The sequence below is a fragment of the Abrus precatorius genome, unplaced genomic scaffold (genome assembly GCF_003935025.1).
Source record: "Abrus precatorius isolate BTA unplaced genomic scaffold, Abrus_2018 Scaffold3, whole genome shotgun sequence".
Taxonomy (NCBI): domain Eukaryota; kingdom Viridiplantae; phylum Streptophyta; class Magnoliopsida; order Fabales; family Fabaceae; genus Abrus; species Abrus precatorius.
This window is the reverse complement of record NW_020874373.1, coordinates 5,691,711-5,711,844: the sequence shown is the minus strand read 5'-3', so window position 1 is coordinate 5,711,844 and position 20,134 is coordinate 5,691,711. Positions and strand designations below refer to the sequence as shown.

The window sequence follows — 20,134 nt, the reverse complement described above, 5'->3', positions numbered from 1 at the left end:
AGGAATAATGCGCCAAATTAAGATGGAGGGAAAAACATCTTCACAGCAGAGGCAGCAGACAAGATCAAGATCTGCTTCTTTTGCCAAATAAAAGCGTCTTAATGCAGTTTTTGTTGAGATTGCAAACACGTTTTAATATTATATACACAGCGCCTGTTGTTATATACACGTCTTAACATTAAACCAATACACTGTTAAACTTTCACAATTTTGCTATGGATTTGTTTCGTCAAAACTTACCTCTTAATACTACTCATTCTTAAGATTGAGGTGTGAGAACTTTATATTCATTTTCAACAGGAGTAACATCAACACTAAATAATAGCAAGAAACAATTTAACACAGTCAACTCAGTCCTCATAATTAGTCCCAGATATGTTAGTTAGGTCAGAACTAGCTAAGTAAATAGTTAGACACTTTCCTATATATGCTTGTTCTCTCATTCCTTGGATAGATTCTTGATATCAATGAACATATGGATTCTTTTTCTGAAAATAGAGGAGGTGGAATGAAGACCTCGAGCTAGAGCTGGAGATAAAACGCGATTCTTTCAGTTTAAACTGCTCTAAAAAATGGAAAGAATAACTCGACTTATCTGAAAGACAGAATAGGTGGAAACAAGAGTTGAAGGAGGAGCTTGAGAAGAAACGATGAGGTTATTACAGTTTAAACTCTTCTGAAAGTTGGTAAGAGGAGCTCGACTTATCTGAAAACAAAGTAGAAGATGGAAACAAGAGCTCGAGGAGCTCGATACAAAACGACAAGTTTCTTTAAGTTTAAACTTATCCGAAATAATTTCTAAAATTTAAACTCATTTATTTACACGTGACTTGAGACAACTTTGTATGAATGATGCACCAAGCTGGGATGAAGGGAAAGACATCTTCATAGCAGAGCCCGTGGACAAGATATACTTCTTCCGCCAAATAATTGCGTCATAGTTTTGTTGGGATTGCAAACATATTTTAATGTTATATACATGGCGCCTGTTGTTATGTCATGTTATATACACGTTAAACAAGTTTATTATTAAAATTTTACAATTTTGCGACGGATTTTTTTTGCCAAAAAGTAAGTCACTAATCTATATACGACAGATTTTATGACTAAACTTATTTCTAGTGTTAATGTTACTCTTGTTGAGAATGAATATAAAGTTTTCTTTATTAAAATTTTACAATTTTGCGACAGATTTTTTTTGCCAAAAAGTAAGTCACTAACCTATATACGATAGATTTTATGACTAAACTTATTTCTTAGTACTACTTATTCTAAAGATTGAGGTGTGAAAAATTTATATTCATTCTCAACAAGAGCAACAGTAACACTACAAAATGACAAGGAATAATTTAACAGAGTCAACTCAATCCTCATATAGATTAGTTAGGACAGACCTAACTAACTAATCAATTAAACTTTTTACTATACATGCTTGTTCTCTCATTGCTTATATATATGTTCTTGACATCAATGAACATATGGATTCTCTTTTTGAAAGACGAAGGTGGAAAGAATTAGAGACCTTGGAGCTAGAGACAAAATGTTGTTCTTCCAGTTTAAACTCCTCTAAAAGATGGAAAGAAGAACTCAACTTATTTGAAAGACAGAAGAAGTAGAAAGAAGAGCTGTAGGAGGTTTTTGCAGTTTAAACTCTTTTGAAAAATGGTAAGAAGAGCTTAACTTATCTGACAGACAAAGAAGAAGGTGAAAACAAAATCTGGAGCTCTAAACAAAACGACAAGGTTCTTGCAATTTAAACTTATAGGAAAGAATTTTTTAAATTTTAAATCATTTATTTACATGTGCTTAGGACAACATTATAGTAATGATGCGCCAAGTTGGGATTGAGGAAAAAACATATTCACAGCAGAGGCAGCGGACAAGATCTGCTTCTCCTGCCAAATAGAGTGTCTTACAGTTTTGTTAGGATTGCAAACACGTTTTAATGTTATATACATAACGCATGTTATTGTGCCATGTTATATACACGTCTTAACATTAAACCAGTTTGCTATTAAAATTTTACAATTTTGTGACGGATTTGTTTTGCCAAAAAAATACGTCACTAACCTATTTGCGACGGATTTTATGACTAAAGTTACTTCTTTATAGTACTCATTCTCAAGATTGAGGTGTGAGAACTTTATATTCATTCTCAACAAGAGCAACATTAACACTAAAAAACTGGAAATAAACAATTTAACACAGTTAATTCAGTCCTCAAAATTAGTCCTAGTTAGATTAGAACTAACTAAGTAAACAGTTAGACTCTTTCCTATATATGCTTGTTCTCTCATTGCTTGGATGGATTCTTGACATCAGTGAACATATGTATTCTCTTTCTGAAAGACAGAGAAGGTGGAAAGAAGACCTTAAGCTAGAGCTGGAGATAAAACGCGGTACTTCCTATTTAAACTTTGTTGAAAGATGCAAAGAAGAGCTCTGAAAGACAAAAGAGGTGGAAAGAATAGCTGAAAGAGGAGTTTGAGACAAAATGATGAGCTTGTTGCAGTTTAAACTTCTTTGAAAGACAGTAAGAAAAAATTGACTTACAAAGGAAGAGGTGAAAACAAGAGCTTGAGAAAGAGCTCGAGACAAAACAACAAGGTTATTACAGTTTATACTTATTCAAAAGAATTTCTAAAATTTCAACTTATTTATTTACATGTGGCTTGGGACATTGTTGTATGAATGATGTGCCAAGCTGGGATAGAGGGAAAAACATCTTAGAGTAGAGGCAGCAGACAAGATCTATTTCTCCTACCAAATAAGAGCATCTTACTACAGTTTTTGTTGAGATTGCAAACTTGTTTTAATGTTATATACATGGCGTCTGTTATTGTGCCATGTTATATACACACGTCTTAACATTAAACTAGTTTACTATTAAAATTTCATAATTTTGTGACGTATTTTTTGCCAAAAAATACATCACTAACCTATCTTTGACGTATTTTATGATTAAACTCACTTTTTAGTACTTCTCATCCTCAAGATTTAGTTGCGAGAACTTTAGATTCATTGTCAACAAGAGCAACATTAATACTAGAAAATGAGAAGGAACAATGTAAAAGAGACAACTCAGTCCTCATAATTAGTCCTAGCTAGGGTAGTTATGTTAGAACTAACATATTAACCAGTTTTGTTGGGATTGCAAACAAGTTTTAATGTTATACATATAGCGTCTATTGTTGTGCCATGTTATATATATGTTTTAATGTTAGACCAGTTTCTCGTATCTATCTTTGACTTTCTTTCTTACCTTTTGGGATAAAAGGAAAATTTTAACCCAAAATTACGTTCTTGGTGACTATTATTGATCATAATACTTTGTAGTAACATGCAAGGTTGTCAATCATAAGAGTCTATGTAAACTCATGGAGCTGTAGACTTGGCTCATAAACTAAAAGTTTTCCAAATACAATAATAATATTAAAAAATAGTAATAGTATTATTTTCAAAGACATTCATCCTAGTTTTAGAAGTGGATGCTTGAGGGCTTTTACCCACCAATTTCAGAATATGTTTCTAAAGTTAAAGTGTTGTTTATGTTTTCCTTTTATTTTACACAACTATGAAGTTTCTTTTTTTTTTATTTTTAAGAAGTGTCTTTACAACTTATGGTATTTCGTCGAAGAATGTGATGTGATTATAAAATTATGTAAACAAGTACAGATACAATTGTAACTTGTTATATAAGAATTACATTAGTTTATGAATTTAAGTCATAAAATAGAAAAAGAGATTTGTATGAGAATTTTATGAATATAAAAAATTAATTTGAGGTAATGTCAATATTAAGGAAATAAAAAAAAATACACGTTATTTGGATTCTTACTAAAACTAAGTAGACACATATATTATAAATTAAATCAAATAAAAATATTTAAAACACTTCATTAGGAAGCATATTTTAGAACTCACAATTAACTTATAAAAGTAAGGAATATATACAATTCCATTTATATAGGTAGAATATTTGTTGTGCATCTTCATGTTGTTGTCTTTGTTAATCACTTTTTATTTTGACAATCATAAAACAATATATAATTTTAGTATTCTTTTTTATTGATATATAATCATAAAACAATACATAATCTTCATGTTGTTGTCTTTGTTAATCATCATATTTATTTTGTACTTGTGCTATCTATATTGAGTTTAGTTTATATTCACAATTTATTTATTTAGTTTTTATTATTATAAATATAAATGTTTTCCACTTTTGATATTAGATATTAGCTTTTGGGATTAGAATTTAACAAGGAAAAAAATAGGATCATGCTTTTAAAAGGATTCATATAGAAATAAGATTGAAAAACTCCATATTCAGGAAACAACATTAAATGAATATGTTGATGAATTTAATAAAAATAAATAAATTTGAAATAATGCTATTAAAAGATTTTGTATAATTAAGAGTCCAATGGATTGAGATATCAGTATATACTATGAATTATTATGACAGTGCTAATCAAACAAAGATTGGTAATTTATGTTTAAGTTTAATACTAAAAAAATAGGAAAATTACTATAAAATACAAATAAATTAAATTAAATTAAATATTATTTAAAGAAAATATTAACAAAAATAATATGAGAATTAATAATTTTATTTTTTAAATAAAGATAACCCTATTAAATGCGCTTATAAAATTATTATACGATTAAAAGGTACATAAATAAAGTATGAAAACATATCCCTTTTATAGAACTCAATATGGGCTTTATCTTTGAGACGCCTTTATTTATTATTTTCTTTACAATGAATGAATTGAATTCATATTTAGACAGGTTTGTTAAAAAAATTTATTGAATATTTTACATAATTATAATTAAATTGAATACTTGAATTTGATCAAAAGTTTAATTAATTAATTAATTTTGTTAAAAAAATAAAATTGATCAAAATTATGCTATTTCATATTTTTTATGATATTAAGTTACGAGTCATTTTTTAATTAAAAAATATTTGTTTAAAATAATCACATAATAAATTAAAGCATGTAAAAATTTAAAAATAAGTTACAATATTTTTTTTTATAAATGCACGATAGACAATTATAGTATATAGAAAAACGGTACAGAAGCTGATCAAACGCTTAAGTCGTGTAAAAAAAAAAGAAAAGGAAAGACGTGATCAGTTAAAATAAAATTCAATAAAAAAAAGTAAAAAATAATAAAATCTATAAACTTGGTTTATGGAGAGAACAGTTTTTACGCGTCCAATTACATTCTAAAATTAAATATTAAAAAAAGTGAAGAGAGAGAAGAGATTTTGATGACATTCAATTTCTTATATCCCTTTTCCCAAACTCCCCAAACCATCTTTGGTCCTTTCTTCTCTCTCTGTCTTTCTGTGTGCTGAACAAAAGAAAAAGAAAGAAAAGAGTTTGGAATTAAGATCTGATCTATTTAAACTGCTCTACTCACGCTTTCACTTTTACATTCCTAATCCGAACTGAAACCCGCACACGACGCAAATCATTCCGTTCCGTTCCTGTCTGAATGACGTGATTCCATCTATTAGGGTTTTCAATTGCGATGGGTCTCGGAAACGATGACGATGACGGAGACACAAACGACTCCTTCTCTTCCCTGCCTTGCTCTATTTGCCTCGACCTTGTTGCCGATAACGCCGATAGATCCTGGGCCAAGCTTCAATGTGGCCATCAATTTCATCTCGGTACGTATTCGTGCTTCCTCTCTCGTTTCAATGCCTCCAATTCGACGCCGTTTTTATTGTTAGATTGAACTTCTAACAATTGAGATCTGGTTTTTAATTTTTGCATTTGTTTCATTTAATCTTTTTATTTTATTTGAAAATTTTGTGCTCTTTGCTGGAGTGGTATTTTTGTTGAGCTAGGGAGAGAGTGCTTTGGGCTTTGTTTTTATTATTACACTTTTTTTTCCTGTTGTTATAATTTTGTAAGGTAGATCTTTCCTCATATTTTTCTCATCTGACTCAATATTTTGTTCTTCTGGGTGAAATATAGCAGCAAATAATGATTTTGAGTTTCTACATGCACGGGATTTCTTCTGTGCTACAGATGATAATGGTTGCTGGAATTTCATTGTTCTTGTTGAACTGATGGAAACTAACTGTTTTGGAAGACATGTTTAATAGTACTCAAATTGTTTGAAGACTTATATAAATTAGGCTAATTAAATTATGTCATAACTCATATGTTATGGTTATTAACAGCTATCATATAAACATTGTTTGTTCTCAACCAATGAAAGAATGATAGATTGATTTTGATGAGCTGGGAAAATTGTTTAGCTACATTAAGGTGTATTCCCTGTGACTTGAACCTATGGCCTTTACACAAACTACTGCACTCTCCCCAACAAACTGTTTTATAGTGATGGCATGTTGAAAAGTGAAGACGAAAAAATCCTGGCTTATACTAGGACTTTAATTTACAACAATTGGTTTATGAATACATGTTTTAAAAGTAATGCAATTTTGCTTGGTTTCATATTTCAACTTTTTTATGGGCTGATAGCTTGTCTGCATGGCATCGCATCATATTGCTATGCATCTTATTACCTTCTTTTTGTTGTTCAGATTGCATTGGCTCAGCCTTCAATATAAAAGGGGCAATGCAGTGCCCTAATTGTCGGAAGATTGAGAAGGGTCAGTGGCTTTATGCTAATGGTAGCCGATCATATCCAGAATTTAACATGGATGATTGGACACATGATGAGGATCTCTATGATGTTAGCTACTCTGAAATGGTAATAGAAACTGTACGTGTTCTTTCAATTTTTTCTTCCATTTTGTTTCTCTATTTCACAATAAGCATATGTTTGCATTGGCTTATTTTATAAAAAGCCATAAATTTAGCAATGGAAAATAGGTAGGTTGCTCTTTCTGAGCTTGACCTGCACATAACAAGTATCAGGAGAACTCGGGTGACACTGTAATAATGTCTATGAATTGGCAACATTTTGTTTGTATTAATCAGTGCTATTAAGTACTTCTGTCTAAATGAAAAACACCCAATACGGACATTAATCTCATATCATGCTAACATGTACAGTCTAAATTTTATCTTCTGCTGATGCTGGGCAACTTTATGTTGTCAACTGATTTTTAGTAAAATTAGGTGCTTATTTTTATGCATATGTGCGAGCTTGATTGTAAATATTACTTTACTAGATTTTGTTAAAAAAATTTACACAGAAATTGTTGTTTTAGGACAGTGGTTACTCAAGAGTAGGAAAGAAAAACTAACTTCTAGATTGAAGAATTAGATAATTTCAATATCTTTGACCTGCTTTGAAGTTTGAAGCTAACTTCTTCTTTCTTTTGCCTTCATTCATATGTACCTTCCCCAATCTTCCAAATGTACAATGAAATCCCTACTGGTGCATTTTTTTTTCCATTACTTTTGTAGTGCATGATTCTAGCCAAAATCCCTTTTCTATATATATATATGCTTAAGCAGCTGGAATTATCTAATTCTTTTCCCTCTTATGTGGGTAGATCTTACCATGTGGACTAAACTTTGGTTTCTAAATGCTTTCTGCAGTCCTTTGGAGTTCACTGGTGCCCTTTTGGTAACTTGACCCGACTTCCTTCATCTTTCGAGTAAGCTTTAGTATCATACAATAATATGCATGCAGACTATTCTCTGTTCAAATTCCTATTTGTGATATTCTTTTGTTCTGTAAAGTCCCTGTCCCTGATGAAACATGAATGTGGACTTTTTTGAAGGCTATTTCTAAGAAACAATGGTGTTGCTGATACTGCTCATGACTTCAATGACATTTTTGTTTACTAAATTTGTTTTTAGGTGACCCACATATTATAAAAGGTTAATTTTAGTGTGTTTAGCTTGGAACTAGATCAGGTTAATAAAGACAAATGTGGTTAAAGTGTTAATACCATCTGAAATCGTGACTTCATATTATATTTTAGAATAAGATCTTTTGGGAAATAAGAGAGGAGAAAGTGAAAAAAAAATGGATATCTTGACAAAGTATTGAGAATTTGAAGAGCTAATTTCTAATTTGCTCCAAGGTGTACTTCAATAAGACTTAATTTCCCATTGATTGAGGACAGAAGCTGCCATGTTCTCTTCTATAAGCTCTGCCACACTTGGGAGTCAGAGACTAGACTAGTCTAGTTTTGTTGGGAACTGCTCAAATTTCTGGTGAAATTGGCATGAAAAGTTATGTTAGATGTACTTGTTATTGAATATAATTATTCTCTTTTAAAAAAATTACAAATATGAATTGTTAAAGATATTTCAAATTGAATTCTAATATTCAAGCTTCCTCATGTACCGAAAAAAGGGTTTAGGGATATGTCTTATCCTCCTTGCAAATAATTCACCTTTTCTTGTGATCAAATATGTTTACTTTATTCAGCATAACAAAAAAATTAGTGTATGTATGAATGATACCGGTTTTGGTTATATTTCCACAGCATTTTAGCTGTTGCTATTTGCTAGTTGTTTCAAAACGTATGATTGTTTAAAAAGTTACTTTGGGGTTCCAAACTGATCACAGTTCTCAAACTGTTGTGGAACAAAAATCATGGTCTCAGTGGGCCATATTGAAATGGAAGATTGATTGTGTTAGTACTGCTACTATTATGGATGATTGAGGAAACATCTTTGGTAATAGTGTTTGGCAGTATTGTTCTGGCTTTTTGGTAATACATGTACTCTCCCTCCCCCCCCCCCTCTCTCTCTCTCTCTTCCATGCACACAAAAAATATTATGAAATGATAGCTCATGTTATATTTTTTTTTTCCAGGGAAGGGGAATTTTCATCAACTGCATGTAAGATCCTTTTTCCTGCACATCAGCCTCCTTTTCATCAAACTTGCATTTGACTGAATATGTTATCTCGACTGGAATTTTGAGATGCAGATCATGATGTACTGGGACAACATGCTTTATTTGCTGAACATACAGCTGTATCATCTGCTAGTCATCCTTGCCCGTATATTGCTTACTTTGGACCAATACATCCTTCCACCTCCAACACTAGTGGGGCTGTTTCAGAAGCTTCTACCTTCAACCATTGGCATGGGCCACCTGTACCTAGTGACATGCCAACCTCCTACACATTTCCTGCGGTGGATCTTCATTATCACGGTTGGGAACACCATTCCTCTCCTTTCTCTTCTGCCAGTACTCGACTAGGTGCTGGTGATCAGACCTCAGTATCCCCTGGTAGTCAAAGGCCTGCCAGGGGTGGGTCAGAGGTCCCTAGATCTGGATCCTTTGTGCATCCTTTCCTTGTTGGTCACAGGTAGTAGTACCTCTTTAGAGTTTGTGTACCTTACTAGGATGCTTTGTATTTTCAGAAGTTAGTACATTGCTCAAGCCTCAAATGCATAAGCTCATTGTTGTACGCTACCAAATTCATAATAAAATTGGGTTAAATTCAATTAGTAGATTAAAAAAATGATGGAACTAGGCATCTTTTGAAATTTGTTAAGGTCATGGGGATTGACATTTGATGTGTGTAATTCTGTAGTTCTGCTGCTAGAGCTGGAAACTCTGTTGCGTCTTCAATGATCCCTCCTTATCCAGGCAGCAATGCTCGAGCCCGTGATAGAGTCCAAGCCCTTCAAGCATATTATCAAACCCAGCAACCGCCCAATTCTGCCACAATACGAACACATGTTGCTTCTGGCACTCGAAGGTCCAGTAGTTACAGTGGTTCAAGTCCATTAGCACCAATGGCCTCGTCACCAGACCAGAGTAGTGGCTTCGTTTATATCCCATCAGCTTCTCCAGGACGTAATTTTCATGAAGAAAGCCATCTGCCAAGTCACTTCCATGCTTGGGAAAGAGACCACTTGCCTTCATTGTCATTGTCATTAAACCATGTTGGTAGAGAATCGAGTTGGAGACCATATCACCAGACTGCCAGTGCATCAGACCCAGGTATCAGATCCAGCAGCTTTCGATTAAGGCATGAATCAGAAAGAATGCCTTCACAAAATCGGTGACATACTGGTTTTATGTCAAACTACCGTTGTTATGGAAAATCAAAATTTGTGTATGCTTGAGAAAAGTTATGTAATGCTTTTAGCCTGGCTGGCGTGTTATGGCAGACTTTATATATGGCTAGCCTTGTAATTCATCTTTCTGGCAGCCGTGTGGCAGTGTGATGGACATTGGCCTCTTCTAGTTTCTTTGCCTTGGAAGGGCATAAAATAAGATCCTATCTAGTTGAAAAAATTAGCTTTTGGAAAGGGGCATTGTCAATTCAAGTGATAAATTAAGTGGATGAGAGCTGTTGTGGCAACCATTTGTTGTAGTGGGTGAATTTTTTATTTCTGATATCGACGCTCAAGCAAATGCTGTATATCGAAAACACGCTTAATCTTATCACCACCGGGGCAAGTGTGATCATAGACTGTTGTGTTAGAACTGGTCCTTTGGGTTCTGAACTCGTTTGAGAAATGGGAACCATGTCTATTTAGGATTTTTTTCAAGGCTGATTTATTCAAAAAAAGGTACTTTAACGAAATAATCTTTAGTCACCTTTTACACACCATCATAATAAAATATAATAACATGACCAAAATTAATTGAATGATATTAATATCATCAGCTCTTATATCTTTACACTTTCTTGTGCAATTATTTTTTATTTTTATTTTATCATATTATTCACATATCTTCTGACCTAGCCCTTGCAATACTGCAGAACATAGTCGATCATGTCAATTAATTTGGATGATGAATGTAGAAGGTCAACTAAGAATGAGTATCAGACATCAGTTTCCACAACAATAATGCTAGCAATGAAAGCTAGATCCATCCTGCTTACGTTTATAAAGAAAGGAATAATCATAAAGAGAAACTACGATCACTACACAAGATGATTATGGTTTCTGACCTACGAATCATTCTAACCTATAGGTAGAACATCAAAATTTGTGCGTGAACAACACTCTTAGTTCACCTTTACTTAAAAGTAATTACAACAGCAATGTTAAAAGTATGGAGAATACTAACAAGTGCTTTTAAGGTATCTGTTAAAGGAATAAAGAAATAATTTTATGAAAAATATTTTTATTATATTAAAAAAAAGCATTTATTCAACACTGATTTTTAAAAAAAAAATAAGAATAAAATAAGTTAATACACATTAAGCTTTATTTTTATGAATTTTCTTAGTAAGATCCACAAGTTATATACTTTAATGAAAAATGTTAATAATAATAGTGTGTGTGTGATATGTTAACATACACCTACCTGTTTTCTCGAAGTATTTTAGCAAGCTATACATTGAATGCACTTTAAGAAAATTAAAACTAAAACTTTCTAACACACTTTTTTTTTAAGTGTACGCTAGCAACTATAAGTATTAATATATATTTACTTATTTTTTAGTTGGGGTAGGTTAGCAAACGACATATTTTATATATTTAAAGGAAACATAATTATAGTTTATTAAAATATTCATTTTAATTCTGATACCTCCTCATTCTAGAAAAGTTCAATCCAAATATTCGGTAGGCCTTTTTTGTGGTCAATTTGGATAGTCCTAGTTCCTAAATATCAAGTATGAAAAAAAAAGACTACTCCTCCATAATCCCTTGTTGAGGCCCAATTGATGCCCCAATAGTGCACGTAGCCCGTTGGGCATGAGAAATATTTGGATTTTACAATTTTAACTCGAAAAACAACAGAAAACCCAAAAAAAAAAAAAAGAAAAAAAAAAAGGAAGCGCTTGGTGTTAGAAAACCAGAGCATGATGGCGGTCATATAAAACCTCAAATCCAAACCCTAAAATATCCACCGCCGTTCTCATCTGTCTTCCCAGTCCTCACAGCAACTTTTCTTCACGCATCTCTAACGGTAATACTCTTTCTAATCTCTATCTATCTTCCCCCAACAACAAACCCTACTGAACCTCTTCTCTTCACTTTCTTCATTTTATCCCCTTTTCCAATTGCTTGATATATTTGAACTTGTCAATTCAGTTTATTCGATCTACAAAAACTCGAATCCCATTCATTTTTTTAATTTAATGGAAACCCCAGATTATGGGAATATTTGGAGCCATTAAAAAAAATGATTTTTTTAATCGCGTGGAACGTTCTTAAGCATCTTCAATTTTTGGTGTGTGGATGCAGTTACCTAAAGTAAGAGTAAAAATGAGTAGAGGAGGTGCAGCAGGTGCGAAGGGAAAGAAAAAGGGAGCTACATTCACCATTGACTGTGGAAAGCCGGTGGAGGATAAGATCATGGACATTGCTTCTCTTGAGAAGTTTCTTCAAGAGAGGATCAAGGTTGGTGGCAAAGCTGGTGCTCTTGGTGATACTGTCACTGTTACCCGTGAGAAGAGCAAGATCACTGTTACCTCTGATAGTAACTTCTCCAAACGGTATTTTTTTTTTCCCCTCTTTTGCCTTTCATAGTTTCATTTATCTATAGTGTGCAAAATCATTATTTACAATTATGGATGCCATGTTATCATTAGATTGTATATATGCTCTCTTACTTGTTTTTATGTTATATTTTCAATCATTGGGTTGCTGGAGTTTTTTATATATTGGTAAATGGATAGTGCTTGAAATAATTGATTGTTTTTTCTTTCTTTCTCTATTTCCCTAACTATTGATTCTTTCCATCAGGACGTTTTGGTTGTTGTAGTTGTTGTCTTGGCTACATGTTCTATTGAAGTTCTACTATCGATAAAAGCAATTCGTGGAAGGCTCTTTTGTATTTTGTTTGTGTAGATTGCTAGTGTATGCTTTGTGTGATAACAATTTTGTTCCATATTCACATCATATGATCTGTGTTTTGGACTTGGATTATATTTCCACGCTTGATTTGATGTTTTTTGAACTTTCCTTTATTCATTTTGACTTCCATAAACTGAGGTCTGAGTGTTTAACTGCTCGTATGGTTCCAGCTATTTGAAGTACTTGACTAAGAAGTACTTGAAGAAACACAATGTTCGTGACTGGCTTAGAGTAATTGCTTCAAACAAAGATAGAAGTGTTTATGAACTGAGGTATTTCAACATTGCCGAGAATGAGGGAGAGGAAGAAGATTAATTGTCTGATAACCTTATTTATTTGAGAGAACATTGTTTATCCTTTTCCTGTAGCTAGCTTTCATTTGGCAAGTATTGCTTGAGATACGATGCTTTGTTTTGATCAGTTGCAATTTAACAGTTTTGATCATTTAAGAGTTGTGGCGCAATTGATGTTGAATTGGGAATAGAATTTACATATTTTGTTGTGTTTGTTACGTCTTTAGATACAGTGCATTGTGTTTCTTTCATTATATCTCATATAATTACACTTCCCCAGGTCGGCTAAATTCCCCCTTCTGTTCCCTAATTTTCCTTCCCAATTTGTTTGCACTCGAGGTAGATTGATCACACCTAGTATTTTTATAGTACCCATGCTTATTTATGTAATTTTTGTGGTCGAGGAAACTAATTCTTTGGTGGGATGACTAACAATTTTACTTAATCAACCGAACACATTTCATTCTTTTAATCTCACTTGTAAATGTGCCCGGACACATCAATTATTTCAAAATTAATTCTTTCATAATCAAATTTATCAAAATCTAAAACACGTGGTTTGAATTGCTTCATGGCAGTTACCATGTTTTCTTTTGTAGATTGCAGTGTGATGGGTGGTTGGTCGGACTCGTAGCAAAAATAGGGTCTAAGAATGTAATATATGTTATACAAAATTGAGAGGGAAACAAAAAAAAAAAGAGTTGGAGAAAGATATCATAGAAAATGTTTAAGAATGGAATAATATTAATTCTGTGTATATGTCAACATGTTAAGTTTACCACTTACCCTTTCATTTCTACCTTATTCTCGCGTCACAAAAAAAATCCTCAAATATGAAGTCATGCATACCAGGTAGTATAGAAAGGGCTTGTTAAGAATCTTATAGATGTACTTAAGACAATATAATTGTTACAGTATAATATTTAGTAAACGGTTGGAATGCAGTGGACAAGACAATTGTACCACTTGGCAAGAGGATTTGACACGACTGCTGAGGGTTGAAGTGAGTTGAGTTTGGCTTGTTTTTCTAAATAAAGGGTGTTAGTGTCTCATTGGTTAGGCGTTGGCAGCTTCAAACTATATTTTTATAATGAAAATAAATGCATCTATTTAACCAAGATTCTAATGTATTAGGATTCATGAAATTGCGTTAAGATTCGTAAAGAGAACTTGACACAATTTTCTTAAGTTTCATTTACAGCATGTTTATTAGATAATTATTTTATGTAAAAATTGAGAATTTATCACTATTATCCAACGTGTAATATATCGTAATTGCTATTTCTTAATTGTTAATATTGATCATCTTTTTATTTCTTAATTTTTTTAATGTCTATTTAAAGAAACGTTAAAAAAAACTGTAAATTAAATTGGTTTGGATTCTTCCATTTAGCTGTGAATGAAATTCACTACAAATATAAGACTATGTATCTATTTGACAAACACTTGAAATAAATTGTATCCACTATAACTATTGGTTTAATATAAAATTAACAATTAAAAATAATTCAAATACATATTATTTTATTAATTTAAAAATATTTTATTTTAAAATAAAAACCCATACCTTGTTATTATCAGATACTTAAATTCAATTCTAAAAATAAAATTGATATTATTATTCATTTAATTTTCTTCCTCCTAATTATCCTCACTTAAATATCTTAATTCCAACGAAGGGTAAATCCAACTCAAACACAGAAACAGCCAAAAATGTTTAAATGAGGCCCATAAAGATGTATTCGTGACTTTCAAGAGTTCAATAACTTCTCCCTCACTACTTCCATCTTTCTGGATTGCGTGTTCGAAACTTCGAATGACATCTAGACATTCAAAATGACAAGTGTTAATAATATTGTATTAGTAGTTTGCCATAAAATTTTGTAAGAGAACTTATAAAACAATAAGAAAGATAAAAGAACATATGATTTCAAGAATGTTTATACAACTTTATCGTATGGATAGGTATTTATAAATAATATTATGTTTGATATATTTTATTAAAGAAAATAATTCATTATTTAATGAATTTTATCAATTTTTATGTTAAAAATGAAAAAGAATGTATTGTAATAATGAAAAAAAATCATTATTCAATGAATTTTATCAAATTTTATTAAAAGAATGAAAAGAATGTATTGCACAAGTTGTTGGTACTATCAAATTCTCAGCATTAAAATGCCTTTTTGACTTTATTTTTTTGTCTCTCTCTCTCTTGCCATTGCTTGCTTCTGAAGGTTCGTCCACGTTGGCAACATTGTCTCCCCCATAAGTTACATTTCAATTTCCAACACACAGAAAATCCAAATGACATGCAGAACTAAAATGAGGCAGCAACACCCACAGAGCCCCCCCACTTTTTAAGGCAAACTTCCACTTCCAATGCTACTTCCATTGTTACTTATTGGGAAAGTATCCATACAAAACATCTCTCAACTCTCCCCTTTAAAGACACACAAAATTATACTCTCACTATTTCACATTAAACATTACTTTAATATATTTTTACTTGTCTTAACTTATTTATCATTTTAAATTATTAATAAAGTATTATTTTTTAATAACTGTAATACTTAATGTAAGAATGATTATTAACAACTAACAATTTTTATAATTTTAACACTTTTAATGTGCCAATGAAATCAATTTATTTTTTACTATTATAATTAAGCTGTGTATATTAATACTCAATGACACACAATATGAGATGTAGGGAATAATAATTATAACAAATAATATAAAATGAAAAATAAAAAAGGGTAAATAAATAGTAACAATGCTCATATTGTTACTATTTATTTATGTTTGCCTAAGAATTCACTCTGCAGATAGCAAAAAGGGGAGGCCAAGTACCACTTCATTACATCATCTTGTTCGTCACACTTGGTCAACCACTTCCATTGCCTCAGTCAAAAACCAAAAGGGTTCATCTCCTAGTCTCCTCCATTAATTACTGAAAATTGATTAGCACCGACTCCTTTTAAAAAAAATAATAGGAGATATTTTTAATTTAAAATTGGAAGTTTGAACCGTACAGTAACAGTAGTAGTTATTACAACTACAATAATAGAGAGTGTTATTTAGTGCTGATAATATAAACTCCATATGATTATGAGAAAATTACTATTTGAGTGCTGCTAAATTTGCACTGGAAACTTTGTTCTTGAATGAGACTATGGATTAAGGAGACGTTTAAATTAAATGGAGAATTGAATAGCAACCATAATAAAGCCTTTTCTCGATAAGTAAGATTGATTACGTGAATCAAATATTGATCTAGCTTTAAGATTAGGATTTGCTCAAACAGCCTTATGCATTGTTACTACACGCTTATAAAATTGATTAATTATATCCTGATTTTTCATTTGGCTATGGAGGCAGCCACATGAATAAACATTAGTATTATTGTTATTTTTCATTCCAGAAATGGCCTTTATAAATTCATTAAACAGGTGTAAACTGGAAATTACTGACTCGTAAAATTGTTCAGTCCTTACAATTTAGTTCTTAAAAGTGATTATGAACCCCCAAAACTACGAATTATCTCTTAAATTTATAAAAATATGTATTAACGCGATCATTTTTATATGTTTCACTGTATATCATATGGACTAATTTGATGAATTTTATAAATTTAAAAATCAATCCATGCACATAATTAAATTTAGAGATAAAACTATAAAAAAACAGGATAATCTTATGCTCTTAAAGAAATTAATCATTATCATGAATAACAATCTAAGTAAATTGTGACAAAATAACATTCAGAACAAATATAAAAGATCTTATCAACTTTTTGGGTCTAGTGAGCGAAATGCACCGTGCAATGAGTTGGTTAAACTAACAAAAGAATTGACAGTATATATTTGTAAAGGAGAAGCAGAGAATAATGTCAAGTTTTTAAAAACGGAAATATTATCAGTATTTCCCAATGCATAGCAGCTTATTACGTGTTCCTAAGCTGAATGAAATCAAGAGGCTTGGGCACACTGAATCAGAAATGAAGATAGCTCTGTATGTCAACCTTCTTCAACTCCTACTGCTTCCAACCATTTTGAAGTTTGCTGCAATTCCAATTCACCCTGCAAAATAAGAATCACAAGAAAAGCTCTTTTTTTTTAAGGTAATACTCAACAAATTGGCATTCAAGAATGTGCATGCAAGGATCTCCTCCTATAATTCACGTGTATAAAAGTTGTTTTACCTCAAAATTAAACATTTTATTATTAAAAAAAATGAAAAATGTTGAGCTCAACTCCTCAAGCCACAGAAAATAGACTTAATAATGGTAAAATTTTATTAAAAAATATTTATTTGTTGTTTTTAAATAATAATTTTCTACCTGATTAACTTGGAACTAAAGCTGCGGGATTATTAGTAGAAAATGCATGAGAGAGATAAAGAAAGGAAAGAGTGAGGGTAACCGTGGTTCTCTAATTACTTAGGATCATTGATAATCCTACCAAAAATTAAACTAAATTGGCTCATGTTGAGCTTACAAGAAGAAAGAAGATGGAAGGAAAATCATGTTGGAAAAGGAGAGCACGTGCAAAATCAGCTTGAGCAATGCTCGAATTTGAGAGATGATGAGTGTTGCACGTGCCCTGCTTCTCCAACAAGACCTACCCACCAATCATAAAAGCATGGTAGGAATGGTTCAGTTGAGAGTTGAGAGAGGTATGAGAAGCTCATGCAATCATGCATTTATATACCCGTTGTGAAGAGGGAGAGTAATTATTAGTAGATGTGTGAGTGTGGAAGAGAATTTAAGAGATTGAGTCTCAAAGTGGGTATTCTTTAAAGACCCATATGAGCTAAAGAAGCAATCATGAACTTCCCCGACGTACATTGCGTATTGTTTGGACTTTTGGAAGGTCTTCCCGTTTGAAAAACCTGATTGTGAGTAACTTTGATTATGGCTCTTCCACCAAGAATTTATAGTTGCGAGAAATACGTAGAGCAATATAATAATTTGCTTCTAGACATTTGCACGTTCTTGGTGATGGAAAAGTGTGGTTGCATCGTGGTTGTGTGAAGATTGGAACTGATAACAGTCATGGTATTCTAGATTTGACCTTAAATTTGACATGGCCCCACTGAATCTTATTCTTACATGCTCATCAACGTTTGAATTTGATTGAATAAAGATGCACTCATTATCGTTGCGTATGTGTCAGTTTTGTGGGACACTTTTCTGCCGCCCAAGGCAATCCCACTTTTTAAACAATGGAAAATCAATGTTAAACAAAAACAATTAGATCTGATATGCAACAACGAGGGATGTAAGATAGCAGTTTAAAAAATGCGTGGACAAAAAATGATAAATATATAATCTAATTCTTGAAATAGTTATACTGAATTTTTCTCTTTAATGTAACTTCGTTTTTTAATATATTATTTTACATTCTAGTTATATATATAAGTAAATTAAGAAAAACAAAGTAAAATTAACATATTTAGGAACTCAATTATACATAATGACACTCTTAAATGATTTTTAAAAAAATTGAAAAACGAGCAAGTTAATATATTTAAAGATCAAGTCGTATAAGACTAAATTTAAATATAAAAAAAAAAAAAAAAAACATAGATTGCCATCTTTATTTTTAGGGACCAAATTACATATCTAAGTTTAGACTTGTTAAAGAATTAACAAAAGATGGAATAAATAATACTAACAGATTAGCTGAAAGTACTTTTGTTCAGAGGAGTTGCATTTGTATTGAATTGTTTTATAACAAATTTTACTTACAAGAGAGAGAAATAGAAAAGAAAGAGGAACATATAGATAATAGGGTGATTTTGGAGTTAAGCGAAGAGAATACAAACACGTTTAATTATAGATGGCGCATATCATAAGTTAAACAAAGACGTGGAAAAGAATATATTAGGTGGCAGAAACACAATGGCTGCTGTAGTTGTAAAATGGTGCAATCTTTACACTGATAGTGGGACGCCACACAGACGAAAATTGCATATAAACACCAACGAAATGACCTTTGAGGTTGCGTGTGTGTCGCCATTTTTTTATTTTGGCAAGGAAAGGGAGTAAAGACGCATGCAGGAATACGCCTGGAGAAGTTTGATAAGCTTATATCACACCAGATACATAGACTGATATAGTTCCTCATTTTGTGTATGTATGCTCTACTACATTGGATTCCATTATTTGTATGATCATTTTTTCAGAATTTAATGCATGTTCAATTGAATTATGCTCCCCACTTTTCATAAATGTGATATTTCAACCTTAATTAAAGATGAATTTATTACAAGTGTTCACTGATTAGATTGAATTGGCTTTTTAAGAAAAAAAAAAAAAAGTTATTCAAACCAATCTCCAATTCAATCATGATTGATTGATTTACTTTTGTGGCTTTGCCAATCAATTCTATTTTATTTTGCAACTTTGTCAAATATTTTTTCATTTCTTACAATTTATCCAATTTTAAAAAATATTGTTCTTATTAATCTTTCAGTTTAGAATTTCAAGGTAAATATTAATTACTATTATTTTAAAATATTACAAATAATTTTAATACAAATAAACATATTAATTACATTTCTAATTGATATTTATAATTCAGGAAATAATTTAGCATGTTACTTTTTTTTCTGGGGGTCAAAGAAATCGCTGGTAAGTCGTTAATTTGGATATTTATTTTCAAGCTAAATAAAAGTCATTGGGCCCACACTATCTGCTGAATAGAAAGGGGCTTGGCAAAATCAAGCTAGGCTCGGCCTAATTGTATATGTCAAGATCTTGATTTGGGCTTATTAATTGTATTTTCTTCAGCAACGCCTATTCCTCGGTCCCACTTCTTTTTTTTTTGGAACCTGTATTTGTATCTTGTTCGATTCACACCCTTTATCACTCACTGCTTTCAGTATTGATTAGTTAGTATTAATAAATAAAGTGTAAGGTTACTAGTTTAATCAAGCACGTTAATTAAGGAACACGCATGTTTAAAACTGGAGGATACTTGCCATTATAGTACAACGAATTGATCCTGCTTTAATGACTAATAATAAATGATAGTGCAAGATAGTGTTCATATGACACTTACCTAGGACTATAAAGTTGTGTGCACGTAAAATTGGCTGAATTTTGTTT

General features: G+C 31.6%; 2 protein-coding genes across 4 annotated transcripts; both read left to right on the top strand.

The window, feature by feature from the left end:
• Window positions 1–5,239: 5,239 nt before the first annotated feature.
• Window positions 5,240–10,552, top strand: LOC113861502 (E3 ubiquitin-protein ligase RFI2-like). 3 transcript variants are annotated; one of them, XM_027494353.1, is made up of 7 exons: window positions 5,589–5,686; window positions 6,284–6,449; window positions 6,572–6,753; window positions 7,539–7,597; window positions 8,770–8,795; window positions 8,886–9,270; window positions 9,499–10,453. In XM_027494353.1, exons 2-7 carry the CDS (start codon window positions 6,374–6,376, stop codon window positions 9,974–9,976), a joined length of 1,206 nt encoding a protein of 401 aa, XP_027350154.1. In that variant the 5' UTR covers window positions 5,589–5,686; window positions 6,284–6,373; the 3' UTR covers window positions 9,977–10,453. The 3 variants fall into 3 exon arrangements, with proteins under 3 accessions (XP_027350152.1, XP_027350153.1, XP_027350154.1); XM_027494351.1 differs by lacking the exon at window positions 6,284–6,449 and having other exon boundaries at window positions 5,240–5,686; window positions 9,499–10,552; XM_027494352.1 differs by lacking the exon at window positions 6,284–6,449 and having other exon boundaries at window positions 5,240–5,686; window positions 6,572–6,741.
• Window positions 10,553–11,781: 1,229 nt separating this feature from the next.
• On the top strand, window positions 11,782–13,310 carry LOC113863045 (60S ribosomal protein L22-2). Its single transcript, XM_027496427.1, has 3 exons — window positions 11,782–11,837; window positions 12,116–12,366; window positions 12,898–13,310. Exons 2-3 carry the CDS (start codon window positions 12,137–12,139, stop codon window positions 13,040–13,042), a joined length of 375 nt encoding a protein of 124 aa, XP_027352228.1. The 5' UTR covers window positions 11,782–11,837; window positions 12,116–12,136; the 3' UTR covers window positions 13,043–13,310.
• Window positions 13,311–20,134: the final 6,824 nt, after the last annotated feature.

Bases quoted from the DNA above. Each gene is read 5' to 3' on its own strand.
- LOC113863045 (XM_027496427.1), top strand. From the start codon at position 12,137: ATGAGTAGAGGAGGTGCAGCAGGTGCGAAGGGAAAGAAAAAGGGAGCT. The intron at 12,367-12,897 runs GTATTTTTTTTT...GTATGGTTCCAG, and splicing joins GATAGTAACTTCTCCAAACG to CTATTTGAAGTACTTGACTA.
- LOC113861502 (XM_027494351.1), top strand. From the start codon at position 5,545: ATGGGTCTCGGAAACGATGACGATGACGGAGACACAAACGACTCCTTC. The intron at 8,796-8,885 runs GTAAGATCCTTT...TTTGAGATGCAG, and splicing joins GGAATTTTCATCAACTGCAT to ATCATGATGTACTGGGACAA. The intron at 9,271-9,498 runs GTAGTAGTACCT...GTAATTCTGTAG, and splicing joins CCTTTCCTTGTTGGTCACAG to TTCTGCTGCTAGAGCTGGAA.